The sequence below is a fragment of the Xiphophorus couchianus genome, chromosome 18 (assembly GCF_001444195.1).
Source record: "Xiphophorus couchianus chromosome 18, X_couchianus-1.0, whole genome shotgun sequence".
NCBI lineage: Eukaryota > Metazoa > Chordata > Actinopteri > Cyprinodontiformes > Poeciliidae > Xiphophorus > Xiphophorus couchianus.
This window is the reverse complement of record NC_040245.1, coordinates 23,879,577-23,895,819: the sequence shown is the minus strand read 5'-3', so window position 1 is coordinate 23,895,819 and position 16,243 is coordinate 23,879,577. Positions and strand designations below refer to the sequence as shown.

The window sequence follows — 16,243 nt, the reverse complement described above, 5'->3', positions numbered from 1 at the left end:
TGCTCCGGTCAAAGTATTTGTCGCGAGGACTCATTAACGACATTAGCAAGTCAATCGGAGATGAAAATCAAATGTCAGTGCTTTGTTTGTTTTTTATGTGTTTCTGAGAATTGTTTGATGCTCCAATGTTTCCTAACAGATCCGGAGGATGTACAGTAACGTGTCAAACATCTCGGACTGCAGCCCTTCGAGCCTTGACACCACAAAGGTCATCGTTGCCTGTCTTTTCTTCATCATGTTCCCCTTTGCGTTATTGCTTAACGCGGTCACAGTGTGGGTGTCTTTCCACCTCCGCTCAGTTTCCACTTTTGTAGTTTATCTCAAAAACCTTGTGCTGGCTGACCTGCTCATGACAGCGACCATCCCTCCCCTGGCCGCAAACCTGCTTCCTGGGGCAAAAATTCAGATTAAAGTCTTTCTGTGCCGTTACGCGGGAGTCATTTTTTACACTAGTTTGTACACCAGCATAACCTTGATGGGTCTTATCAGCCTGGACCGCTTCTTCAAAATTGTTAGGCCTTGGGGAACCACGCTGGGACAAAACGTAATGTTCAGCAAAATAACGTCCACCTTCGTCTGGGTTGCGCTGCTCGGAGTTACAGCTGTCCCAACTATGATTCTAACTGATGAAACTCCTCATAATGACTCGGAAGACATCTGCTTGTCCCTGAAGGGTCCAGTTGGGTTGACTTTTCACAGGTACGTGGTGAGCTCTATGGAGATACTTTTCTGGATATGCAGCGTGCTGATTGTCTCTTGCTACGTCTGCATCATAATGAGAGTCCTGCAGTCCTTCAGAAACTCCGGGAGCAACAACGGCAAAGGAAAGAAGAAGACCAAACTACGGGTCTTTGTGGTTCTCCTTGTGTTTTGTGTGTGCTTTGTTCCTCTGCATATACTACGCATTCCTCTTAATCTGCAGCAAGTTGATGTCTGCAATCAAGAATGGTTGCTCATATTGCACGAATTAGCCATCTGGGTTGCTTCCACAAACGTCTTCCTCGACCAGTTTCTGTATGTTCTCCTGTGCAAAAACTACAAAAACAAACTGACTGACATGGTAAAAGGAGCAGGTATCTGTATTTTGAACAGAGGGTGACTGTCAAAAAGAGAGACTTCCTCAAGTTTAAACATGTTTGACAAAAGTCTCTCTTTTGTCAAAAAGAGAGACTTCCTCAGGTTTAAACATGTCTTAAGAGAAAAACAGTGAAAAGGTCAGTTTTAAATGTTATGTTGCACAGCCCTCTAGTGACCAGATGTAGATCGACATCTTTTTGAGATTAAAGACTGGTTACACAGATTACTGTGTTTTTCAATCCATTTTTTTTTTTTTTAAAGTATCATCTCAGTGAAAACTAAAGATTTCTCCAAATTGAGAGACATTTTAAATCAGGGGTTGTTCTTTTGTTCTTGTTTTTTTTAGTGTGTTGTGTTTTTTGCAAAAACATTAAAATAAAATTAGAGAAGAAACAAATATCAAACAAAAACCATGACTTCTCCACATTTGGGGTGAAGAAGGCAATTTATTTCTGCTCTCAGTTTTGACTCAAAAGTGCAATTTTACAAGATTCACAGGAATTCCCCTCAAGATGCAGTTCTAGCAGGGAAGGGTTTCTTCAAATCAGACTCCCAAATCCAATATGGCCACTACATCTTTATATATAGTCAGCGCTACTGCAATCAATTTGGGCCTGCTGCTATTCATGACTTCTGAGATAAATAGTTAACTTTGATTCATTGATTTCAGTTTTTTTCTGTCACACTTCTCTTTTAAACAGTTCCTTTTTTTACAGAAATCGGTGAGCTTACGCAACAAATTATTTATTATCTACTAATAAACTTTCAGTTTGCTTTTGTAAATTCTTGATACCAATATTTTTTTTTTCTGAGTACAGCTAAAATGAAACTAAGTACCAGCAGTGATTCTTGTAAAAGAGTTTAAGAATAATCTTAATGAAGATGAGACAGAACAAAAAATATTGCTTTGGACTTTTGTCTTACCAGCTGACCAAATATCAAATCTCTAACAAATCTCGGTGGTGGATAAATTAAATCCTTTTCCCCAGTCTTGTATTCTTTGTATATGTATATATTTCTCTTTATTGAATTTTTTTATGTTAATTTGTGAAAATGAGAGGTAAACTTGTATTAAATTCCATTTTTGATGATTTCTTTGTTTATTTCTTTTACTACCCTAATAGGAAAGAACTCTAAGGTGAAAACAGAACACTATGTTAATATATCTATGTATTTCAGAGTGCAGTATGTAAAAACTGTAGTTACTGAATCATGACAGATGACTGAATGATCTGTCAACTAAGATGAGGTTTAGTCAGTTATTTTGATGTAATCCTGTTTTGAAATTATTCAAACTTAACATGCGTTACGGGATAGAGTTTTTTTATTTCACAAATTTAAAAGCAATTGTGCAGCATAGGATTTATTAAGAGAAGGTTTTATGTGCTAAAAGTGACATAAAGTAAACCATTTGGCATAGAAAAAGGGCTATTGCTGAAATCATAAGGTCATCACACATTCTTTTTCAGTCATAAAATGTGCCTTGTCAGAAATAAAAGCTGCACCTTTCTCCTTCTTAAACCCTCAAGCTGCATTTTATTAAAACCGAAGGATGAAATTCGAAAAAAAAAAAAAGATGTGGGAAAAGAGAAAAGTCAAAGTTGATAGAGTTGCAGTACTCCTTCTCTTCACATTAACTTCTATAAGTGGGTCAGAGAATCATTTTATCCCAGAGTGAAAGAAAAGAGATGAAGAAGTTCTCAAAATCTCTAGCAGCTCATTGGAAACAGCCTCTTAGGTCAGGGCATTCTTTTATTCTTTACAAAACCATCCAAAATGTGTAAACATATGTATATATAAAATCAAATCGTACTCAGAGAAATAATCTTCTAAGCTTTCTTCAGATATTTCCAGTATTTGAATTTTCGTACACCAGGGTTAGAGAAAGTGCAAGGTCTTAATAAAAGGTCACGTGATATAATCTTTGACAGCTAATTTGGAAAAACAAAAGCCTATGTTATATTGTTACCAAGATTAGTATTTCATTTCTGGTGATCAGCAACAGAAATGATAGCATCTTTAAAAGTTCAATTAAAATATCAAGTCTATCAGCCCTCAGCTTGAGTCTCTTGTGTCAGCACCACCGTGCCTGTTTGTTTTTGGAAAACACCATCACATTTTCCCTATTTTTGCATATGCCCTGAAAAATGACCAGACTTAATACAGCTGCCAGTTCAATGTGTTTGCTAGGAAAATCAGAGGTGGCTATTCAGCGCCTATAATAGCATATCTCTGTCAGACTCACCCAACATGTACTTCTGTGCTTGATGAGCGACTGAATTCAGCTGTCGTAAGTTTTTATCAAAGCAACTTTTTTTCTTATTGTTGGTTATGATGAATATCTTTTTATTTGGATGGTCAAAGAAAACTCACGACATAAGAATTAGTGATTAAACTTATCATCAATTAATAATTAAAAAAAAACATTTTATTAAAAGCTAAACTGAGGAAAAACAATTTTTTCCCTAAGAGTTAAAGGAGTTTAGTTGTGATATCTTATACACAATTTAAAGTAAATTGTGTATAAGATGTGTTAAGTGGTTGAAAATATGATATTGTACATGTTTTGTGATATTATTATTAACAGAGTACGATTTTTCTGCAGATATGTGCAAGTTAAACTTGATTCCTTAAGGTCTCTCAATGCAAAGCCATTCTGTTGTGCTGCCAGAAAGCAACTAAAGCAAATATGTTTCTATGAAAATTTTATAAGCAGATGTAATTTTACAGAAAAGACTGTGCTGAATAAAATAAGTTTAGCTATTCTGAAAGGTAATGTCTGTATTTATTGAAATAACACACTAAGAAAATATAGAATCGCTACAGGGACATGGATAGCTAATTATTTCATACCCTTGATACAATTTAAAGTTTTTTACATTTCATGTATTTATTTACTTTTTTTTAACTGAGGTGACATATTTAGGCGAAATATTTGCTGTTTAGATATGGTCATGTAAATTTATCTCTGTCATTGTTGAGGATAACTCAGATTAAAAGACTGTTTGCCCCACTCAAATGACCAAAAATATTTTTCATCAAATTTAGTTTAACCTCATACACTTTGGTGCGTGGTGTCTCTCCACTCAACAAAAGACAAAAAGACTAGTTTTGTTTGTAAAACATCATCATGTATCAAAATAAATATACAAGCACTATGAAGTAGCTGGTTGCTTGCTTTTTAAAAAACACTCCTTTATATTATCTTCCAGTTCAAATTTTGCATGGAATAAATAACAGATCATGGCTGATTACCTGGATCCAGAAATTATTGCTAACCAAGGTGAGAAGCTTCATCCGTCACGTGGGTGTTCAAAAGATCAAATCAATTCTCAATTTAGCTGCTAGTATTGAAATAATTTTTTAAACAACATTAACCACTTTGATCTTTGTTTTGATTTTCCTCAGCTGACACAAGTCCATCCCTCCATTCATCTCTCAATCAATCGGCTTGTGAGAGGTTTTCCTACAACCCTTACATATTCCCAGCTCTCTTCTTTCTCATGTTCCCCATTGCCTTGTTGTTGAATGTCGTAGCAGCGTGGGTATCTGTGCATCTGAAGGCGACCTCCACCTTCGTGGTGTATCTTAAAAATCTCGTTGCTGCCGATATAATTATGACCCTGATGATCCCAATGAAAGCCGCAGCAGACTTGCCAACCACATGGGATCAGCTAGCTGGACCGACATGCCGATTTTTTGCTGTCATTTTCTACAACGCACAGTACACATGCATTGCTTTGTTGGGGCTCATCAGCCTGGACCGTTTCTTTAAGATCGTGATGCCGCACAGCAGGATGTTTGGGCAAAGCCTGACCGTGAGCAAAGTGATATCCGCCACAGTCTGGCTGGTTTTCTTCGGAGGTACAGGTTTGCCAAATATCCTCCTGACGAACAAATCCGTGGCCAACGCCTCATTAATCACCAATTGCATGGTTCTGAAAGGCCCAGCAGGAGTACAGTTTCACGAACAAACATCTCTCCTCATGAACCTATTCTTTTGGTTCGTCAGTGTGGTCATTGTGGTTTGCTACATCTGCATCGCAAACAGAGTCGTCCAGTCATACAGAAACTCGGGTAGCAACAACAGCCAGGGGAAGCAGAAAATCAAACTGCGCGTTTTTCTCGTCATCATTGTGTTTTTCATCTGCTTTGGCCCGTACCACATTATCAGGATCCCATACACTTCTCAGCAAGTCAGCTACTCTAGCACAGACTGCTCTCAGACCTATGAGTATCTAAGGTTTGCCAAGGAACTCAGCCACTGGCTCGCTACAACCAACATCTGCATGGATCCCCTGCTCTATGTCTTCCTTTGTCGAGAGTTCAAGGAAAAACTAATGTCAATGATGAAAGATTGCAATAAAGCACCAGGAAAACAAAAGCTCAAAGACACGTTGCCTTCTTGAAGGCAATGCGTCTTCAACAAGGCAACCACGTAAGCCATATCATTACGTGGTTCTTAAAGGGAAGAAATGAAGAGTATTTTGTGAAACATCAGATCCCGTTTAGGTAGTGTGTTTTATTTTTCCTTGCTTGCTTCCTTTATATGCCTCTTATTAAAATGACAGATGACCTTCAGATTATCCTGTCACCGCTTTAAAAACCAAAGATGGAAAATATTCCATTAATGTGACCTCCATCAATCCCATCCCAGGTTGGAGTGCCTCCCAGTGGCCACTCTGTGCTGACAGTCTTCCCCTCTGAGTTGGAGATATGGACTCTGATTTTTTTTTCAAGTTTTGTGCTCAGATCGACCAGTGGATGGGAAAGTTGGCTACATCAGAACTTATTTGGCAAATGTGTGTCCATTTCTTGTTTTAGGCATTAACTCTTTTTTTTGAAAAAGCCAAAAAGCAATTTTAATCAATTTTCTTATCTGAAATGAACAAAAGTTTTTTTTTCCCCAATTTTACCATTTCCATCAATCTTCTGTAACACAATACTGCAAATTGTGCATCAAAAAACCTTAATAGAAACATTGCTACAGACTCTAAGAGCACTTCAAATGTAAAATCTGGATTTTAATTGGCAAAATTAAAATCCAATTAATCTTAATTGTATTACAAACGCCTATAACCATGTGTATAGGCGTTTAGGCAACTATACAGGGTGCCTAAATGCTTGATCTCACACAGCACCACCTATTTCCACAAAGATCCACCTTGGAGCTGTAGTCTCCAGCCGAGCTTCCGTCTCACAGAGCACTCCTCCATCTGACCTTCCCCACTCGACTAGCAGAGGCAATTAGCCAACCCCTTGGAGTCTACTAAGCTCACGATATGAGCCACTTCTCAGTCCAGTGGCCCTAAGAACGATTGTAAACAACAAAATGGAGAAGCACTGTTGTGATGCTGAAGGAGGAGTGTTGGAAAGAGCAGCAGCTTCTCAAAGAGACAGAAGCCGATTTCAAGGCGTCAAATTATTTCTAAGACATGTTTGATGTATACAGCATTTCTATAACAACTGAAGGTAACATAGTTACTTGATTGTGGTGTGAAATGGTACAACGTGCCTGGAGAATACATGATTCAACCCCTTGAAGAGACAAGATGCACTGTGGCACTTGTGAGTCGTGTCCTCTCCAAGTACTTTTTCTGTGACAACACTGCAACTTTTTTTTGTTATTCTGTTATAAAGCATTGTCTGACTTTCTTTTGGTAACAATATGTTGTTATAAACCCAGTCTTCATGTGGCCTCACCTTCTCACTTAATTAATTGCTTTTCTCAATCATATAGAATTACTGAGAAAACGAGTCAAAACATTTTACTTTCAGGGTCACTGCAAGCGTTCAGCAGGCCGAGTTTGGTTAATCTTTGTTGGTGTAGACAAAGCTTCCATAAAAGGATGCAACTGTGTCACTGTGGTAGCATTTTGGTTGCTCTAAAATAAATACAGTGCTTCCTGACCACACTACATATAGTGCCCCTAAGTTGCAACACCTACTGGGCAGCCTGGCTTTGCTGGAATTAAAATAGCATGCTCAGTACCAGAAACGTAAAGCAACATATTTGCTAACGCCACAGAAACACAAGGCAGATTTACAATGGTGTGATTAAAAAAATGTATTTCATATCAGCTATAATTTGAGCTCAGATGTCGATGCAGTTTGTAGGTCATGTCACTTTATTTGTCTAAAATGCTAACATCACTTTATAATATTAGGATGCAAAATGTAGTCGTTTTGAAACGTTAAGGACTGTCACGTTCTGCTCATATTCAGTGTCTCTATCAGCAGCTGCAGTCGTTTTTGTGTGGTTTACTTTAAGATGTACAAGTTGTGTGCAATGTGACTTCAGTTTCACTGCTTTATGAACTCCTACTTGAAGTGAGAGTAATCACATAATTATATTGGAATGTTGCACATTTTAACAACCCCAATAAACACCCTTGAAAATAAACTTCCTTGTCATTTGTTTGATGGATCTCAAACTATATCTGAGATGTGAAACTGACAGTATGTACATATTTAAAATAGATATTAATCTCACTCACAGTTTTAAAGACTGGCTGAAGAAGAACTTTTTTTTTTTTTTTTTAGCATGCATACTCCCTATTAGGCACGTTCTTTTCATTTGTCATGATTCCTGGGTCAAATCCAAGGAACATCACACAGGAAGTCATTTTGGACAGTTCTCAGGAAAAATGTAATAAAAATTAACACAGAGGGGAATTGAGTCGTAAAAGCAAAACTTGATTTGCAAACTGGAGGATGTCATGTATTGCATTTGATTATTATTGCAATATTATAATAAAGTGTAAAAGAACAATGAAACTATAGAAATTTCTTTAAATAATTTCTTTTGAGAAACACGATCAACTCTGTTGTGTCTTTTAGAGGATAAAAAAAAACTCTGTGGCTTTCATATAATGTCCTTCCACTACTCACCAAAAACCACTTTCTGTTTTAGACCAAGATAAACACATGTTGTGGTGTAAAGGGAAGTGCAACATTATGCAGGAGGTCTAAAGTCTTGAGAAATTTGCTCTTGGTTTAGCATTTGGCTGTCAACAGCTTGTGGGGCTGACGGAGGCAGAGGGACTGGCACGGAGTAGAACAAGACTCTCAGCAGACAATTGGAACAGGAAGCAAGGAAGGAAAGGGTCTTTCACCCGGAGGAAGACTAGCTAACTCATTGGGATTGTGACAAGACAGCCTCACAATAACTCCAGAGACCACCCATTGTAAGAGCGTCACACACACACACACACGCCCCCATGCACGCCTACACACGCAGTTAAAAGCAGAAAAGCAGCAGGAGGGACAAGGCTCAGAGTAACAGGGAGGCTCAGTCCTAATATCAGAAGCCGTTTTTTGTTTTTGTTTTTTCTTACTGGTAAAATACCAATACTGATAAAAAGAAATAGCTTTTTTATTTTTGTTTCAGCCTTTTTTTTCCCCATCTTTCCGAGTTGCAGTAAGAGAGAAAAAGGAATTAGAATTTTTCACTTCTCTGTTGTTTTGTGAAATTGTGTACTTTTCACCGCTCTCGTTATTCTTCCAATGCCCTCTGTCACAGCAGCAGGTAAGACTCGACTTTTCATTGGCACAAAACATCGGTTGAATGCAAAGAATCGTGTTGCAGAGCAAGCTTAGACCATCCGTTGTTTGAAAACATTATTTACGCTGTCACAGCAACGCTCTCTGCTTCGGTGTTGCTCCTTACATTTCACACACACTTTCAGGTGGGGCAGTTGTATCTTCAAACAAATATGTTCATCAAGTAACATCTACTTGGCAATTGCATGCCATTTAAATGACAGAGCATAAACCAACATGATTTTTCTGGCAAATCATGTTGCTAATTTTTCATTTTTCACAATTTCAAAAATTGTGTTTTAGTTCAAAAGTTCTCCTGTATTGTTAGAGTGGCTGCCGCTTGAATACTACTGTCTTTATCTTTAGGACTGATTGAATTACATCAGGTTTTCACCATCTTGGAGTTGCTCACAGACGTTATTAATAAGTGTTACAACTGAAGGACAGGTAAAACAATAGCAGCTTTGCAGTTCGCAGGGTAATTCTTTTGCATATTGTACTTGTGGAAATAGGGCACATGTAGATTTTTCCAAATTCGTTTAAAAAAGGAACAAATAATAGCCGATAAAGCATGCAGTTTCTGAAAAAGTTTTTTTTTTTGCTTCTACTGGAAGTTATTGTATTGAACAACCTACTTTACATGTAATAAAATTTCCTTACAATGTCACAGATTGCCTGGAACTAGTCATTGCTTCTCTTTGCCATCTTGTATGTTGGTAGTCTTGTTGTGGTAGTTTATGCCCATGTATTAATAAGTACATGCCGGAGGGGATGTACAGTACAGACCAAAAGTTTGGGCACACCTTTTAATTCAATGAGTTTCCTTTATTTTCATGACTATTGACATTGTAGATTCACACTGAAGGCATCAAAACTATGAATAACACATGTGGAAATATGCACTAAACAAAAAAGTGTAAAACAACTGAAAATACCCCTTTTATTCTAGTTTCTTCAAAGTAGCAACCTTTTGCTGTGATTACTGCTTTGCACACACTCTGCATTTTCTTGATGAGCTTCAAGAGGTCGTCACCTGAAATGGTTTTCACTTCATAGGTCAACCTGCCCTGTCAGGTTAATAAGTGGGATTTCTTGCCTTATAAATAGTCATGAAAATAAAGAAAACCCATTGAATTAGAAAGGTGTGTCCAAACCTTTGGTCTGTACTGTATGTGGAATGTGGCAACAAACAAGTCAAAGTTATTTTATATTATGTGGCCAACAGCAGAGAAATGTACAATTTAATGGCCATACATAATGTAAAATAAGGATTTGAACCAAAAAAAATGGGATTGGAGTGAATAACATTTTTCCATCGTGCGACATTAGTCAAATTGGACATTTGTTTTTATGAAAAATTAAACTACAATGAGAGCATAAAGCAATACGCCATGGTTCAAGTACTTAGGTATGGGTTCTTTATTATACAGATAAAACCTGGAAGCTGGACAAGATGAAATTTAAATGCGTCTATGCACAATGTGGGGACAAATTGAGGAAGTGATAAACTGACCACAAACCATTGTTAGTCAAAAGATGCAAGTTTAGGTGGTACATCCAAAAATTCTCAACAGCACTTCATCATTTTCACTTCACCTGCCACTGCACCTGGTGTTCTGCAAGTGACCGGTCCTGTATGTCATCGTCTTTTCAAAGGTTCACTTAGGATCAGAAGATGAACGCCACGGTGAACGCCTCCAAGGAGTGTGATAGAGACACCAGTGTGACATCTGTGATATTCCCAGTTCTATACAGCATTCTTTGTATCGTAGCCCTTGTGCTGAACTCTTTAGCTGCATGGATCTTCTTCAGAATTCCCAGCAGCACAACTTTCCTGGTCTTTTTAAAGAACGTGGTAAGCTCTTACTTAAGAACATAAGTTGCTATTGATACAGAGTGGTTGGAAACAACAATAATAAAAACAATACATTTCACGTTTTATCAACAGGTGGTGGCCGACTTGTTGATGACTCTTACCATCCCTATCAAAATCTTGAGTGATGCAGGAGTGGGCTTCTGGCAGCTGCGGGCCTTCCATTGCAGATTCTCTGCTGTTCTTTTCTACATCACCATGTACATCAGCATCTTATTGCTGGGCCTCATCAGCTTGGACCGCTACCTGAAGATTGTAAAGCCCTTCGGAAAGTGTGCCCTGCAGAAGGTTCGGGTCGGCCAGAGGCTGAGTGCAGCAATATGGGTTGTAATGCTGTCTCTGGCCCTGCCCAATGTCATTCTCAGCAACCAGCCCCCTAAACCCTCGGGGGGCAAACTGAAATGCTCCTCCATGAAGGGCGAAGCTGGCAAACTATGGCATGAGGGATTTAACTACTTCTGCCAGGTAACCACTGTACAAATATTTTGAGAAACAAGTTTTACTTGGAATCTTAACAGTTATTTGATGTATCCAATAGAAAGTCGTCCCCATGCTTATGGACTAAGCATTTAAAAGCAATTGCTTCAACTCCTAGCAAATAGAATAGAATAGAATAGAATAACTTTATTCATCCCAGCAGGGAAATTATTTCGCAGTTACAGCAGCATAGAGACAAGACACACAACAACCACCACTGAGTAGCAATGTAGACAAAATAAAAATAAAATATAACATGCTGTCAATATAAAAAGCAGCTTAGAGCAGACCTTGCAAAGATTCAAAAATGCAGATACAGTATGTATATATAAATATATGTACAGCAAGTGTGCCACAGTGCAGTTGTGCAAAATTGGACTGATGGGCGCATTAGTCTACTTATATACCACATCACTTATTTAGAATATGCATATTTCATTTAAAAAAAGGAATCAAAACTGCATAGCCTTAGAACTACTTTCAGTCAGGCTTAATCCACTAACAACTCAGCTTGTAAAACTTTGACGCCAGATGACTGGTTGTGTTTCATGACTTATATATTTCTGTTTTAGGTCATCTTTTGGGGCACGTTTGCCTTGATGGTGTTTTGCTACACGTTCATCAGCAAGAAGGTCTATGAATCGTACAAAACCTCAAAGAGCAAATCTCATGCTGCAAATAGAAGAACCAAAGCCAAAGTCTTTGTGGTGGTGGGGGTATTTTTCGTCTGCTTTGCCCCTTTCCATTTTGTACGAGTGCCGTATACACTGACTCAAACCCGAGACGGCGGCGACTGCCGAGCAAAGAAAGCGATCTACATTGCCAAGGAAACCACACTGTGGCTGTCTGCAACTAATGTCTGCCTTGACCCGCTTATTTACGTCTTCCTGTGCAGAGTGTTCAGGAAGAGACTCATGACCACATTCTGCAAAGACACCCAGGAGTCTTCCAAATCCTCACTAACGCACATGGAGATGTCACCAATGGACCACACTACCAGACTGTCGCACAATGACACATCCCTCATCAATCAATGCACATCAGCCTCAAGTTTCAACTGCTGATGTCTTTCATACCTGGACGACTGTCTAGTGTTGTCGTATGTGGCAGTTTGTTTTTATTAGAAATCCTGCACAAACTCTTAAAATAAGCAGACTGTGAATGGACTCGGACAATTCGCATGTGCCAGTAATTTCAGCGTCTGTTATTTCAGCGAATATCATGCAAAAATGTTTTTTGCTTACTCATTCGCACATTTCCTTAACAAAGCTTACTGTCAATTTCTGCATCCTGTGGTTTAATCTTGCTCAAACTGCACTTTAGCTTAGTTATAAGTGACCCAGTTCTGCATGTTTGCAGTGCTGTCTTAGTTTCATGTGCCTTTTGTGTGGTTGTAATGTATACTGTAAATTTGATCACAAATAATAACAACATTATGGAGAGATTGGTACCTTTTTTTTAGGATTGTTGTTCCATTCTACCACAGAAATGTTCCAAATGCAGAAAATTGTAGATTCTAAGTCGTATTCTGAAGTACTTTTCAACCACCATACATAATTTCTGCTATTACAAATAAAATCTATTTTACTTTTTACTGCTATGTTTCACAGTAAAAGGTTGTAATAATTAAAGACAACTCATAGCAGTTGTATTTACAAATTACCACAAGTGCTCTGAAAAGATTACCACAAAAACTCTTTTGTTGGCAAATTGATCTTGACTGATGTATCTTTTAAAAAACTGTTTTCTTCTTTTCTTATCACATGAAAATATGTAACATTTGTAAATAAATAGCGAAAGTCAAGTATTTCACTGACGAAATGCTGTAATTAGACTAAATGCAAGTAGGTGTCAACAAAATGTTGTACAGTAACAATCGCACAAATGTACTTTAAGCTTTTGTACGAGTGTGGAATGTAAGAAAGACTGATAATGTTCCTTATTTTGATTTTCCTTTTCATAAATAGCGCCCTATGTTTTCTGACAATTTATTACACAATGTATTATCCTGTTGTCATTATAAGTAAATATCATTTTACTTCGGAGATAAAATCCTACTTATAATAAATTCACCCCAAATTTTGGAAAGCTAGTTTATGCACGGAGAACTGATATCGACATGGTTCTAGAAGTCATTGTTTTACTTGTCCACTCTAACCTGAACTGTTCTTCTGTAAAGTTTTTTTTCTGGTCGTAATGCACATGTGTATTTAATGTTTGCATCTAATTTTCTTTATGTCAATGGATAATTATTTTTCATAACTTTTTATTAACATTGTACAGTGGCAAAAAAGCTAAAACAAATAAGAATGAAAAAAAAAACATCTTTGTTTTTAACACAATATCACATTACAAACTGGGAGCTTAAATGTTGAGACAGGGGTGGGAAATGTCAAAAAAGAGCCAGATGAACTAATCAGAGATGTGAAACAGCTGCGTCCAAATGAAAGCAGTAAAACGGAGGAATAGATTAACACAAAGGGAGATGAAATAAGGCTCAAAGAATCCAAAAACCAAAAAAAAGAAAAAAACAAATACAATAGAATAACCCAATATGCAGAAATGAAATTAACCCCAAAAAACAGGAATTAATAATGAAATAATAAACACAAAAAAGAAATTAATTTATGTAGCAAAACCCTACTGGTAATAATGAACAAGTGGAGTTGACAAGATCTTTTCTAACCATTACAAAAACCCAAACACTTGTGGATTCTGACAATCTTGAGAAAAGAGTTCATTGGGAAGGAACTGGCCATGATTGGAGAACTTGTTTGATGCATGAAATATCCAGCTAACTCCACCAGTGGTTGACCTGACAGAGTTAATGCCATTGAAACAATGGCTGCATTTTGACGACAAGCGAGAAGAAGGGTAATGTGGACAAATTCAATTCGTCACATTTTTGTGTGCTATTCTGCAGCTCAACCAGAAATAAAATGCCTAAAAAGTACACAAAATAAATGAGGTATAATACTCCTTTTAACTCAGAATTATTTCCAAAAAGATTACTAGCACCCCATAGCTTAAATCTTGTGAAATAAAAAATTGTAAATTGCAAATTGAAATTATTGACTTGGAATTCAAATATGGTGCTTATGTGGTGTACTGACCTGGGCCCACCTCTTATCTGGTGATGAAAAAGGTTCCATCCTATATGATATCCCACATGACAGTGCAAATGACAAAACAAGCTCAGAAAATTGTAAGACTTAAACAGGCAGACTTTGCATTTTATGAAGAACTTGTGTGTTTCTGACCAAGGGAGCGTTAGAGCCACAGATGACACCAGTGTTATTGCATTAAAGGAGCTTCCTGATTGGCTTTACTCGGTTTAAGCAACCTCCACCCTTAAGCATGGTCTAAAGTCTGAAGATTTAAAATTAAACTTATTTACCAATACAAATGATTGCTGCAAGCTTTTGACGTTACCCGTCACGTTATTGCATCGGCGTTCAATTAAAGCAGGAGAGAAAAAAATGCAAATGAGAAATAAAATTACTTTCTCCATCTCTGCCACTATCAAGAAGATAGGTTCTCAAGACATTCACAAACTAGTTCTGCAGGATTAATGTCACCTGCCCCATGGCTTATAATAGTGTGTGCACGTGAGTTTGATTAATGCAATAATGACATGTAATCTCTCTCCAACCCACTCTCTATCAGTTATGACAGAAGCTGGTATTTGGGCAGGAACTTAATGAGCTGCAGTGCGACCAGAGCGCCGACTGCGGCTACAGGAAGCGCAATTTGTCACCCTTAGATTAAATTCTCTGACAGATGACCCTGTAATCGTGAACTACTAGAATTTTTAAATGACATTCACGGAAATTAAACCCACCATGTTAGAGAGTAAGAAGAATGAGAATAAATGTCCATAAGGACTGGTCAGAAGGACAGACAGAGCTGACTCTAACCGAGTGTGTGGTGGAACAGTTTAAATGTGAAAAGGAGAAGCCATGCGTCTGCGCATCGGATAAGCAAATCGCAAATCAGGAAGCTTCTACACGTTTCAGATTGCCGCAGAAACATAGATAAACTGAGTAACGCTGAGAAGACATTCATGAGCATGAGAAAAGTAAGAAAAATTATTCGATAATATGCTGTAAGTTCTTTAAGCATTTCTCAATAAAGTCCTAATTACAAAGAAAAAATGTATCTATTCCATCTCACTTTAAGTCAAAATAATAATAACAAAATAAGGGACTTGACTTTTAGGATGTAGCTCAGCTGAAGCAGTTGTTAGTCACCCTAACCAACCGCAGTTCAAGCCCGTGGGGAAAGTTTCTGAACCCAGTAGTGCAGCTGTGCAGCTTGCAAAACAACTCCCCCGTGTTTATGTGTGTTACAGAGTGAAAAAAATCAACACAAAAAAATTAAATGATATTTTGCTCAATGAAAAGAATGTTTAATAGCTCGTTAACATGTATCTGGTTATTTTCAAACCTTGCTTTTGAACAAACAGGCATCATGGGGTCAAACAGTAATATTGAATAAAGCTGTAGATTTAAGGAGCATTGCTGCACAGTTTAATGACAGGAAATTTTATCTGCACAGCTGGTTCTGCATACTAAATTACACATTATACTGACATTACACTGAAATGATTTTGCACACTTTCAACTTTGGAGCTGAATAAACCACCGCTACTGTTAATAAAAGCTATTAGGTAATCTAGATAAACAATGTGGTTGTACACTGAATATGAACAAATTTCATTATATGTTGATAAGAATTCAAACAGACCTAAGGCCAAAGGGTGTCACAAATATAAAACTACACATATTAAATTTATACTAAGAGGAAATCAACAGTATTTATAAGAAACAAGAACGTGTGAATGCAAAGAAGCACCATAAACACATTTCCTATGCTTTACTGATGTAAAGAAGCACTTAAAATCAAATTTTATCATTCAATCTATTTTAAATATATACATTTATATTCTGTTTGGTTTAAGAGGGATTTGCTCACTAATTTGTAGGACAAATATAATCTAATGCAGTCAATGTGTTCTTTTGTCTTGCATACGACCAAAACTCATCTCGACCACAAGAGGGCAGTGGAACATTGCAAAAGGTGTTTGTTCTACCGCGTTATCTATTGAATCTGATTTACGTTGTGACTTGTAATGTCCCCGGGCTCTAATTAGACCGTCTCAGTTGTGTTTTTCTTTATCTTCTGGTAGTAAATCAAATACGTATTTTGTTTTCATTGAGAAAACAAAATAAGTTTTCTCAATGAGTTTTCCAACTTATAAATTCCATTTATAAG

General features: G+C 37.4%; 3 protein-coding genes across 4 annotated transcripts; all 3 read left to right on the top strand.

The window, feature by feature from the left end:
• Nucleotides 1–4: 4 nt before the first annotated feature.
• Nucleotides 5–1,099, top strand: LOC114162023 (P2Y purinoceptor 13-like). The gene has a single exon (XM_028045768.1). The coding sequence runs from the start codon at nucleotides 149–151 to the stop codon at nucleotides 1,097–1,099; it is 951 nt and encodes a 316-aa protein (XP_027901569.1). The 5' UTR covers nucleotides 5–148.
• A 3,221-nt stretch (nucleotides 1,100–4,320) lies between these two features.
• LOC114162022 (P2Y purinoceptor 13-like) lies at nucleotides 4,321–5,486 on the top strand. The gene is made up of 2 exons (XM_028045767.1): nucleotides 4,321–4,360; nucleotides 4,486–5,486. Exons 1-2 carry the CDS (start codon nucleotides 4,321–4,323, stop codon nucleotides 5,484–5,486), a joined length of 1,041 nt encoding a protein of 346 aa, XP_027901568.1.
• Nucleotides 5,487–8,089: 2,603 nt separating this feature from the next.
• On the top strand, nucleotides 8,090–13,948 carry LOC114162070 (P2Y purinoceptor 13-like). 2 transcript variants are annotated; one of them, XM_028045840.1, is made up of 4 exons: nucleotides 8,090–8,264; nucleotides 10,276–10,474; nucleotides 10,568–10,957; nucleotides 11,542–13,948. In XM_028045840.1, exons 2-4 carry the CDS (start codon nucleotides 10,295–10,297, stop codon nucleotides 12,031–12,033), a joined length of 1,062 nt encoding a protein of 353 aa, XP_027901641.1. In that variant the 5' UTR covers nucleotides 8,090–8,264; nucleotides 10,276–10,294; the 3' UTR covers nucleotides 12,034–13,948. The 2 variants fall into 2 exon arrangements, with proteins under 2 accessions (XP_027901641.1, XP_027901640.1); XM_028045839.1 differs by lacking the exon at nucleotides 8,090–8,264 and adding an exon at nucleotides 8,316–8,605.
• Nucleotides 13,949–16,243: the final 2,295 nt, after the last annotated feature.

What these genes read in the sequence shown, in the direction of transcription:
- LOC114162022 (XM_028045767.1), top strand. Translation starts at nt 4,321, where the DNA reads ATGGCTGATTACCTGGATCCAGAAATTATTGCTAACCAAG. An exon ending in AGAAATTATTGCTAACCAAG is followed by an intron (nt 4,361 to 4,485) that starts GTGAGAAGCTTC and finishes GATTTTCCTCAG; the next exon opens with CTGACACAAGTCCATCCCTC.
- LOC114162070 (XM_028045840.1), top strand. Translation starts at nt 10,295, where the DNA reads ATGAACGCCACGGTGAACGCCTCCAAGGAGTGTGATAGAGACACCAGT. An exon ending in TGGTCTTTTTAAAGAACGTG is followed by an intron (nt 10,475 to 10,567) that starts GTAAGCTCTTAC and finishes TTTTATCAACAG; the next exon opens with GTGGTGGCCGACTTGTTGAT. An exon ending in GATTTAACTACTTCTGCCAG is followed by an intron (nt 10,958 to 11,541) that starts GTAACCACTGTA and finishes TTTCTGTTTTAG; the next exon opens with GTCATCTTTTGGGGCACGTT.
- LOC114162023 (XM_028045768.1), top strand. Translation starts at nt 149, where the DNA reads ATGTACAGTAACGTGTCAAACATCTCGGACTGCAGCCCTTCGAGCCTT.